This window comes from Lytechinus pictus, chromosome 10 (genome assembly GCF_037042905.1).
Source record: "Lytechinus pictus isolate F3 Inbred chromosome 10, Lp3.0, whole genome shotgun sequence".
In the NCBI taxonomy this organism is placed as follows: domain Eukaryota; kingdom Metazoa; phylum Echinodermata; class Echinoidea; order Temnopleuroida; family Toxopneustidae; genus Lytechinus; species Lytechinus pictus.
The window spans coordinates 15,527,766-15,539,467 of NC_087254.1; the positions used below are offsets into that span (position 1 = coordinate 15,527,766).

The 11,702-nt window shown below is 36.9% G+C and overlaps 1 protein-coding gene across 1 annotated transcript; it reads left to right on the top strand.

Annotated features, from left to right (window-relative positions):
- The first annotated feature begins 595 nt into the window (after positions 1–595).
- Positions 596–8,464, top strand: LOC129269152 (SPRY domain-containing SOCS box protein 3-like). Its single transcript, XM_054906610.2, has 4 exons — positions 596–1,485; positions 4,534–4,721; positions 4,980–5,214; positions 6,530–8,464. The coding sequence occupies exons 1-4, from the start codon at positions 843–845 to the stop codon at positions 6,859–6,861; spliced, it is 1,398 nt and encodes a 465-aa protein (XP_054762585.1). The 5' UTR covers positions 596–842; the 3' UTR covers positions 6,862–8,464.
- Positions 8,465–11,702: the final 3,238 nt, after the last annotated feature.

Genomic DNA, 11,702 nt, shown 5'->3' on the forward strand with positions numbered 1-11,702 from the left:
ATATCGCCCCCCTCAAAATGTTTGCCTTATGACGCCATTGTCTGTTCCATGATATGACCGGGAAATGTTTGGCTCTTGCCCCCCCCCCCCCCTGGCCACCGACCCCTGTTACGCCACTGATTGGCAATATAATAGAACATGTCACTCGTGAGCGAAAGTGTATTCTCTACAGAGACTGTATGAACTTGATTTGAGATTAATAAAGAGGCCCTTCTTGAATTAAGTCATATAAATTGCTATGGAAAAATACGTGAACAATGTAGAGATAGGACTAAAAAAATACATAGGGCTCGAACACCATCATCACCATCATCGTCGTCATCATCATCATCATTATCATCATCATCATTAATATCATCATCATCATCATCACCACCATCATCAATCATTCATCAAATCAGTAACAACAACTTTTGTTCTACCTTACCAGTTTGTGTCATTGCTCTTTATCACTATCATTTTGATGGATTTCAATATCCCGTTGTGTTGTTATCCTTGTCATATCGGATTTAATGATTATTATTTATTCTGTTCTGCTAATGAGAACTCCAAGACAAGTCACGTGTATCCTCGCATGTTTGTAATAGATTTTATCATACAGGCGTTTCTAGAAAATCCACGCAACACGAATGCAAAGTGTACACGGGATTATTCGCGCATTCAAACGTAGCGCCTGCATTTCGTATAATTTTGTCAGGTGCACAGAAAATCTTAGCCTATACGGTATATTACATATGCTATTACATATCAGTAGCTCCAGCGCGCTCACCAGGTAAACAAGCCGGAAACGAGGTCAAGAAAATCGAAATATTTCCCCAGCGTAAACCAAAACTGGTGTTAATATGGAGGAATTTAATAAAAACAAGCGAAGCATAACAGAACTAAGTGCGGATGAAAAGAAAGAAGCTGAAAATAAGGTAGAAACACCGTCAACATCTGCGAGTACGAGTGCGAATTCAAGTTCGACTCCACAACAACAGACCAAGACCAGCCCGAAACAGACGAATGATGAAGTCATGCAACCACCGAAGAAAAGGCGAAAAGGGTCAATTTCTCCAAGTATATCACCATCAAACTCAACATCGCCATTGTCGGGGTCATCGAGCAGGAGATCCAGAGACAACTCGCCTGCCATTGACCTTATTGTTAATAGTTTAATCCGTCAGCGGCACCCGGACGGCGTCGTCGGTGGCTCGCCAACACAAACGGAAGGCCATGGATCGTCTACGGGATCGGGACAGGCCTCCGACGTGATCTCCTACATACCACCCCCACCTCCGGCTCCGTATCCAACCTGGCAAAGCCCGCTAAGGGGCGGCACACCACCACAGTCACTGGCACCGACCCGAAGGCAGCATGCTGGTGTGGAGTCTGGTGTTGGGATCTTACGAGATGGTGCAGGCTGGCCAGGGTTTGGGAGTGAAGAAGAGATGGGGATGAGCTCCAGTGGAGCAGAGGAAGATGAAAGGAACAATAAATATTCCGGTAGGTAGACTATTAATAATTTGATCCAATTCTAAATTCACAGTTTTACATTCCATACATGTAATATGTATAACCATGGTGATCTATAAATTGTTAATGCTGCTATTGCGCTGTGGGGGTCTTATTTAATTTGATATCTAATGGGACGACCCTAACTGTCCGGCGTAACGTTAGCAAGAAAGTACCGTAATGTACATGTAGCCTAGTTGACTAAAACCCCCAATAAATTGACCCTAATTCCATCCCAATACAAGGTTAAAATATGTTAACATTTTGCAATTTTGTCCTAAAGCTTTTAAACCGATGTCATGAATCATTTACAAAGTTACAGAGATGTACATGTTGGTACCACTTAAAGTTAGGGTTAAATGATTACAATTTACAAAGCGCAATAATTCGCAATAAGTGTTTTAAAATAATTTTATCTAAAAGTTTACATCTGATCTTTGTCTGACAAAACTCAAATAAACACACACCACTTGATTTGTAATATTACCGTATTGGGTGTGTCTGACTTGAATGGCCTACTTGATTTGTGAAAAAAAAAGAGTGGACAAAATGTGAAAGTCATTGTACCCTCTACAATATCCACTAGACAAAAGATCACCCCTTCATTGCTCATCATTGGTAAAAAGGGTGAATACATTGTGAAACCTGCATAGCACCCATTCTAAAGGCTTATATAAAAAGCAATTACAAGGGATGTTCTTGAATCTTGTGTGTGGAATGCATAATGAGGACTTCTTGGCTCAAGGTTTCCATTTTTGTTCACTTTGCACTACTTGTTCATAGCTTGTTCCCTTCCCCTTTCATGGGGGGGGGGGGGGGTGACAAGGTTATGTGCTATTCACATTTCTTGATCATGTTACATACTGTATCTCTACATTCCAGAATAAATCATTGGTTTTGCATAACTCTTTCAACTGCAACTTACATAACATTGATTGTTGTACTGTATAAACAAATTGGCATACCTAAAATCTTTAGCTGAGAATGAACATTGTTTGTCAACTTGTCAACACAAATGCTGTTCTTGGACAACCTGTAAAACTTGCCATAGGTTTGCCAGACATATCAACAAGTAATGTATGCGAACTGGAATCCAAGTATTCATTAATCAATGACAAGGCACAGGCACAATGTACATCCAAGAGGAATGTGATACTAGGTTCCTACAAAGAAGCAATTTGCATTTAAAATTTTGCATCACTCATTATTCTAGATTCTTCTAAGGCTTAATTGAAAACACAGCTTTGTTAGTACTGATTCAAATTCAATGAAGTTCAATAAGTTAACAAGAATGCAAGGTTCTGTAATCTATGCAAGCTGGTATTTGCTGGCATTTAGGGATAGTCTTAGGTTGTCATGAGCAAACATTGCTTTGATTAAAATCCAGGCATAACACAAATACATTCCCATAACACAGGTGTATTGTTTGAGAAGCCTTTAAGATGCCCCAAAAAATTTGAATAACCCAGAATGTTAAGAGGTTGACTCCATTCAGTTGAGAGTCACATTCATTCATACAGAAATGCATGTATTGTTTGGGATGATGGACACAATTTGGCCCAAACATTTCAGCATTTTTGACAAAATTTGGATGTGAGGGCAATTGTCCCTTTTTCTTTTGTCCCAAGGATACAATGAATAAAAATATTGACAATGGTTTCACTTTTTTTCACAGACACAGTGTGCCCTGTTATTTACTAATTTGTGCATACACAACAAGTTTCATGATGTAGATTATGCAATCCACTCTTCTTTGCAAATGAATGGATTAATAATTGCCTGGGTAGTGGATACAATATGATTTCATGCCCCTTTTGAAAATACGTGTTTAATATACACTGTATATTAAAGGACAAGTCCACCCCAACAAATAGATGATTTGAACTAAACGAGATAAATCCAAGAAGCATAACACTGAAAAATTCATCAAAATCGGATGTAAAATAGGAAAGTTATGACATTTTAAAGTTTTGCTAAATTTCACAAAACAGTTATATGCACATCCTGGTCGGTATGCAAATGAGGAGACTGATGACGTCACGCACTCACTATTTCTTTTGTATTCTATTATATGAAATATGGAAATTTTCTCCCCATTGGAAGGTGAAATAAGTTTTCTTCCTTCATGAACATGGGGAATTACAATTGACTTTCTAACATTTTATTGTTCAGTAAAACTGGTCCTTATTGTCAAATCTGTAAAAATGGAAATATTGTATAATTCAAACAATAAAAAACAAAAGAAATAGTGAGTGAGGGACTTCATCAACTCTCTCATTTGCGTGTTGCCAAGTTGTGCATATAACTGTTTTGTGAAAAATAAGCGAAAATTTAAAATGTCATAACTTTCTTATTTTACATCCGATTTTTATGAAATTTTCAGGGTTATTCTTGTTTGATTTTTCTCTATTGATTCAAATCAACATTTTTCTGGGGTGGACTTGACCTTTAAGTAAATTTTAATAACTATTTGCCCCTCAGTGAGGATATTGTACATGTAGGCCTACATGAAGGAGCCACTTAAAATGTTATTTACATTCTGCTTATAAATAAATAGATAAAAGGTAAATGCATGCTGCTAATTGGGCTTTTAATCAATTTGCGAGGTTAAAAAAATATTTCCAGAACTTTATGAAAGTCTTTCAGTCTGATCGAGCTACAGTACATGTATTCTTTACATAAATAAGAGTTTGGTACATGAACAAGTTGATTATTATAACCAGATGTCGGGGAAAAAATACACGGGGGCTTGGGGTTATTTTGCCCCTAAATTGATCAAAAGAGCCATGGAATTTGCAGGAGATTTTTAAGAGCCCCAGAAAATCACAGTTCATTGCAATCTTAAGCTTATCCAATGTTTTAGAAAAAGACAGTAGGTTACAGTAGGTAAGGAAATGTACATGTAGCCCCCCCCCCCCCCCCCCACCTCCAAAAAAATAGAAATACAACAGAAATTAATAAATAAAAATGTTTTATAAAATAAACAATTTTTTTTATTTTTTTGCCTAACCCACGTTGTTTTGTGACTTCTTCCTTCAGGTTTTGAATGGCAGTGGGATGACAATGCCAAGTCTAATGCATGCTGTCTTGCCAAGATGAAGACTGAAGTGCGGTTTCATCTGGACTACAGCTGTGGGACTGCAGCAGCCAGGGGGTCAGAGAACATGAAGGACGGTCAGTTCTTCTGGGAGGTCAAGATGGTCTCGCCGGTCTATGGCACAGATATGGTGAGATTTGGCACAGTGCTGCATGATAATAAGTCTATTCAGTTTTCCAATTATTATTCTAATTTATATGGGCAGCATTCTAGCCTGTAAATTGATCAGACAGTTGTTTCTTTGCTTGATTGCACATGCTGGTAAATGTAATGAGTTGTAAAAATCAACCATACCATTGAGCACTAAGTATTGTGATACCGGGGCCCAGATTTCAATCTATGAAAAGGGTGACTTTATCAATTTTGGAGTTTGTTTTGTCACTGACAGATGATAGGTGTTGGTACGCAGCAAGTTGATCTAAATCAGTACTCCAGGGCTTTCTGTAGCATGCTGGGACACGAGCCAAGCAGCGAGAGCTGTGGACTCTCCTACACCGGTCGCTTTCAGAAGGGAGGCATCGGTCGTATGTACTGCAGCAAGTTTGGCCAGGGAGCAATCATCGGCATGCACCTGGACATGTGGTTTGGAACTCTCACCTATTACAGGAATGGGAAACATCTAGGTAGGTCTGATATAATGCATGGTTTGATTCTGCTGCACACTGAACCGTCCGATATGATACATGCAAACATTAGAACAAATCACGTTTTGCATTAAATGTGGAAGTTCTACGAAGTACAATTGTTTTATTTAGATTTTGGCATGTTAGGACTAAAATCAGAATTTGCTGCAAGCCTTATAAGGCTTATGGTTGGAGGAAAATCATTATCAACTTCAAGTCTCAGCTGGTGATGCCATCATGCAATTTGAAATTGAATTTGATTTTATTCCTGCTAGGAGGCTTGAAGTAGACTCAAATTTTTATTTCAGTATTTGGCATTTTGATCGTTAAAACTATATTGGTTAACCTCATATAAAATTCTATTACAATTTCTTTTGAAAATTGGATCGTAACAGATCTTGTGTGCACCAGACTTTGTGTTTGGTCAAGGAGGCCAGATATCCTAAAGCACTGGCAGAGGGGGGGGGGGGGGGGGTTCACGATCAAGCAACAACAAAAAAGAGAAAAGAAAAGAAAGGGATTTAGGGTTAAATATATTTTCTGAATATCAAAATCTATCATAAGCTTGGATTTTTGTAATAAGACTGTTGAAATTTTTGCTCCCTCGCTCTCTTCCATCGCTCGCAACAGTCTAATAATTTATGAAAAAGCCATATCAAGCCATGGCATAAAGGAGAATGGAACACTTGAAGTCAAAATGTATAAAACCGAAAAATCCAAGTAACGGATTAATGAACATTAATGAAAATTTGAAAAAAATTAATAAATACATGTAGTAAGAAAATATTATGAGCCTGTATGTTATGGAGATCCCCCATTGGCAATGCAACCAAAAACTGTAATGTCACACATGAACATCTTATGATTTTTGTACATATTCCAATGGAAATGTATTATTTTAATTGGAAGGTCAGATGTTATTTTCATGTGAGGACATAAAATACAGATTCCCCATCATACATGAACATCATGGACGAAGAATTTGTACTATCATGAGAATGAGCAGAAAGAGATGTTTGTGGATTTCTTTTCCTTTGACAAGATTTAGGCAACATTTCCACCACTAAAACAGTTGCTGGTGACAACCCAACTCTTCGCACTTTACAATTACAGTATTACCTTGACTTTGGCAAAGCAGCCAATAATATGGCTCTCCAGCAGGTTAAGAATGAATTCCTGCCATGCAGTGAGTTCACTCTGGTCAAGTGTTGCCTTTGAAGATCATTGTCTTTCCAAAGGACATAAGTTCTGCGACAGGATTTGAATTCTGTACCTTTGATTATTAAGCTAAGATCTCCTATATTCTGATTTGTAGGTGTGGCAACCAGGAATCTACTGGGTAAGACATGGTATCCCATCGTCAGCTCTACAGCAGCCAGATCCAGCATGAGATTAGTAAACACCAAGTCATTCCCCAGCAACCTTCAGTTCTGGTGCTGCCAGGCCCTCAGGAAAGCCGTCCCGCCCGAACACAACGTTCTGGACGTGGTACCGCTCCCTCCAGGCCTCAAGAACTTTCTGGACGACAACCTGTCATGGCTGCTCAGGGCGCACGTGGAGTGTAAGACGAAGGAAACGCAGACGGTGCTTAGCATGATGTCAAAGAGATGGAAAGAGAAGATGGACCCGGAAGATGAGGATGTATGATGTAATGCCATCGAAAACTTCCTTCAAAGAAGATGAATTAACCTTTTTGAAACAGAAATCTAGAGATGTCTTTATTAATCTTGAGAGAACTGCTAGAGTGCAGTAGTCAGTGAGTTTTGTGTCGATGTGGAGACAATGCTGATGTTTTTAACTTGATCGTGCCAATGGTTGGTTCACATTTTCTTGCCATGGAATAGATTTTGATATTGTCAACCACAGCAAATATTCACTCAGACATCTTTTGAGCTTTGGCAGCTTTGGTTGGGCCGACAGTATTCTTAGAGTCGGACACTTGAAACAAGTACAATGTGTGCTTCACTAAGCAGCTTTCAGCTGAGAGGTATTGCAATCAAATGCCAGAATTTTATTGATTGATACTGACATTCTTAAATTGGCTAATCATTTTGATTAAGCTTTACTCGGAGAATATAATTGATGGAACTTGAGATTCACCGTCAATAGAGGTTATATTTAGCTGATCATGTTGACTGAATGGCATGTGGTCATACGTATATCACTTGGTCATTAACATGTGTATCTATATGAATCTTTTTGAATAAGCATTAATCTAGCCCGCAAAACCTAATGCAGTGCACTTTTAAAAAGTGTTGTGGACATGCCTGGAAGATGTTGACAGTTCCTTGAGGGGAGGGGGGGGGGTGGGTGGGTGGAGGTATCACATGTACATGAGTTCAATATGCACTACCCTCAAGTTCTCATATTCAGTACTACCAACAATGAATAATATGTATACTTTGTGGTGGTAATTAAAACAACTACAGTAATAAAACTTCAAATTTTCTGCTTGAATTCAGTCATTACAAATTTTTCCCCTAAATAATATTGGGCTACATTCTTCTACACACACTGTACATACATGTACATAAAATCCCCGGAGGAGGGTGGAAGATTATATGAATCAATATCTATAATTGACAATGTCAACAAAGTCTTTAACACACTGTATATGGAGTCGAATGCAAGAGTGTAATCTGGGGATTTATTTATTTCTTTCCGGCCAGTGCTTGTTGACATTTGAAATCGACGTACAAGTGGTTTGCGTGCAATGGAGATTTTTAACTCTTTGTAATATTTTTATAACTCTGTACATTTATGATTTATTTTTAATGTAATTTAATCGGTATATTTCCCTGACAATACGAGGCCCCAATGAATGAAAGAAAAAAAAAAGGAAAGAAAGAAAATGGAATAAAAATCGAAAAATTTTAAGGCGTTGATTGAGACAAAATAGGAAAGCTAGTAGATAAACTTTCTTGTGAGGGCTTGAGACCAGGTAAGGTTTAAAAAGTGGTCAAAGTCCTTTCATATTTTATGTGTGCAAATGTTTATCTTTTATTCTGTTTATACAAAATGGTAGGTAGTGTATCCTTTCTCATTATTTTTAAAGATATTTTGAATGTTTTTAATATCCATCCAAAGCGTAAAAAGTGAATATATGGCAATTATTTTGCACTACAATTTAATATCAAATGTGTACATCTAACATGTTTACTTCAGATGAACAATTTAATACTAACACCAGCAAACAAAGCAGCTTTGTATATGTGGTACGCTGCAAAACAAAGATGACAGGATCATTTTTGGGTCTCGTAACACAAAGGTCAGTGATTGATCTTACACTTGATTACACGATTGATTGTACACTGTAGTCTATGCAATCAATCGTAAATAATTGTTCTAAGATGATTACTAAGCTTTGTGTTACGGGCCCCTGGTCATGATTTAAAAAAAGAAGGGATGGTAACACTGTCATCCAATATTATATTGAATGTTAGTTTATGCTTGTTGTTCCTAAAGGTTTATTACTCCAAAGCTATATTTCCACCCATTCAAATTGCATAAACCAAAATGTTAGTCTGAAAATCATAAAATGTTAATCTGAACATTATTCTGAAGGTTCGTTAATTTGAAAATCTAACGGGGTTTGTTAATCTGACGTTGTAAGACAATGAAATAAGGACCATTATATACCAAAGGCTTGATTGTCTGAAAATGAAATATGGTTCGTTAGTATGTAACTAACAACCTGTGTGAACCTTGCTTCATTTGGGGCTGTCAAATCTTTTTTCATTTTTCGGAGTATTTATCAAAACCTTATTTCATTGTTGGATTCATGGATTAACAAGCATTCAGAATAGTAAACCTTTAATATTTTATTGTTGGATTTATGGATTGACAAACCTTCAGAATATTAGCCTTACCAGTATTTAATTTTTGGATAATTTTATGGATTTAAAAAATATTCAGAAAAGTAACATACCTTTTTTTCATTATTGGATTTATGGATAAAAAAACGTTTTCAATAACAAACTTTTTTTGTTCAGATTCACAAACCTTTGGATTAAGACATCTTCAGAATATTAGCCTTACCAGTATTTCATTTTTGGATAATTTTATGGATTTAAAAAATATTCAAAAAAGTAACATACCTTTTTTTCATTCTTGGATTTATGGATAAAAAAACGTTTTCAATAACGAACTTTTTTTGTTCAGATTCACAAACCTTTGGATTAAGACATCTTCAGAATATCAAGCCTTTAAAGTATTTGAACCTTTAGGATAACAAGCTGTAACTGATATTTGTTATATGTGCCTTTTTAAGAAAATGTCACAGCTCTTGAAGGCTGAGAAAAAGTTGTTATTTTAAAGGAAAAAAACCTAATAGATGGAAGTGGCAAATATGAATTTTGCATTTATGATTGTTTCCTAATATTGTGCTGTGGTCTCAACGATGAAGTATTTATTTATTGTGCTGTTTAATGAAAAGAAATTATATGCTTAACAGAGAATCACCTTGCTAGAGAAACACATTAAAGTTTCAAAATCTAAATTGATTATTTCAATGCATGTAAACTACCATGAGCGGGAACATTTACAGTAAATGTACGAGTGCACCCGTTGTACTAATAATCAGCATTATAATGTTACTTTGCAATGCCTAAACATTGTACATGATTTTAAGCGATGTGGACATGCCAAGCCCTATCATAATATGAATGTGCCAAGCAATGCTGTTGTTGAATACCCTACATGTATCATGGTTTAATCAGGCATTTTGGTTGTGCTTCAAATTTTGACATATCCAGAATATCTCTGGGAGGGCAGTGAAGTGACAAAGTATTAACCAAAAAGTTTGTTTGGATGTACCAAATCGGGGTTGCAAGAGATCACACTCCAAAATAGATGCTGTACCGTAGTTTGGATTAAGATACAAACATGACCCATTTTACAGTATGTAGTTCAAAATGTTTAAATTTGCACCCTTATATGCGGCATACGTTAGTATTGCTTCTTATGCCAGTATTAAATGATATTGTGAAGAGTGCCTCTGGAAGGCCGTTAGCAAACAGAAAGACCACCAAGAATTTTTCTGTGAAATTGTAGCGCTGGCGCAGCATGTCTTGTTAATTAAGTCGTCGTGTCGATGCAAGAACTCCCTTAACACCACACATCTGCGCACAAAGACACCTTCAGCAGCACGCATAAGTATTTTGTGTACAGTAAGGGTGTTTCTGCACTGCTGCGCGAAAATGTTTTGCTATGGGCATTCTTGCTCCGACACGACAGAGTATGTATTTAAACGATTTCAAAGCAGGAAGCATCCTATTATTTCTCTACTTGACAGAAAAAAGGTTAAAAAACTTGAATTATATGAATCACTTTTGTACACCTGGGCCCTGAAACAGTAAGAGAAAATTAGCGTTCAGTGGTCATGTTGAGTACAATGTTTGCAACGGATTGTAATCTTTTGTAACCTGGCCCAGATGAGCAACTTGCAAAAAGAGTAAAAGGCACAAGTTTCTTTTGAAATATATGTAATCAAAATCTATCCATGTTGTGTTGATGAAAACAAGAGCGGTGTTTATAGATACATGTTGTAGATAAGATCTTATTCAAAAAGCTCACTCTTGCAGGATTTGATGTATATATGACTAATCAATGCCTGTTGTCTATGAATGGAATTGTTATGAGCTGTACATAATGTATTAAATGATGAAGCCGATATTAACACTTTTTGTTAGATGTCATTCTTTGAAAGTTGTTTACTCTGAAGAAATTTATTTATATTGGCTGAATAGGATCCCTTGTTTAATTGGCTTTAATATAGTTAAGAACCAATATTCATGGCAATTAAAGACATCAAGCCATTGTTAATCTAGTTCTAGATGACTTGAACAGATTTCTATTTGATGTACCGTACTATCCAGAGCGTACGCAAGGCCGAATCAACGAGCAAAACCAAAAATCTTATTTTTTTCTTCTTAGAGTACAGGTGTTCGGTATTGCGTTCACTCGGTACGTTGTCGAATAGAATTCAGTTTAAATCGTCTCGGACTTAGGCCATTGTATCAGATGTATGGCAAAATACAGTACACAACAAACGTTGTGGCCTAGTGGATTAGTCTTCTGACTTTAAAACAGAGGGTTGTGGGTTTGAATCCCAGCCATGGCGTAATTTCCCTCAGCAAGTAATTCATCCACATTGTGCTGCACTCAACCCAGGTGAGGTGAATGGGTACCCGGCTGGAATTTATACCTTGAAATGCCACCGTGCTGTATTAGGCTGCGGGGCTCAAGCCAGGGTAATTTATTTTTAATATCGCCTTTATTCAAAACAAAGGGAAGTTACCATGAAAATAAGTCCAGGTTACTCGTTTTTTTAGGATGAAGTACAGGACTAATAAATGAATTACAGATACACAACATATAACATATCACAATCAAATTTACATAAAACGATTATACATTGGTGATTGCAGAAAAGAAATTTGAAATAGATCAAGCACACACCGTTACAGCTTAAATGGAGAGAGCATAAA

Bases quoted from the DNA above. Each gene is read 5' to 3' on its own strand.
- LOC129269152 (XM_054906610.2), top strand. From the start codon at position 843: ATGGAGGAATTTAATAAAAACAAGCGAAGCATAACAGAACTAAGTGCG. The intron at 4,722-4,979 runs GTGAGATTTGGC...TGTCACTGACAG, and splicing joins CGGTCTATGGCACAGATATG to ATGATAGGTGTTGGTACGCA. The intron at 5,215-6,529 runs GTAGGTCTGATA...TCTGATTTGTAG, and splicing joins CAGGAATGGGAAACATCTAG to GTGTGGCAACCAGGAATCTA.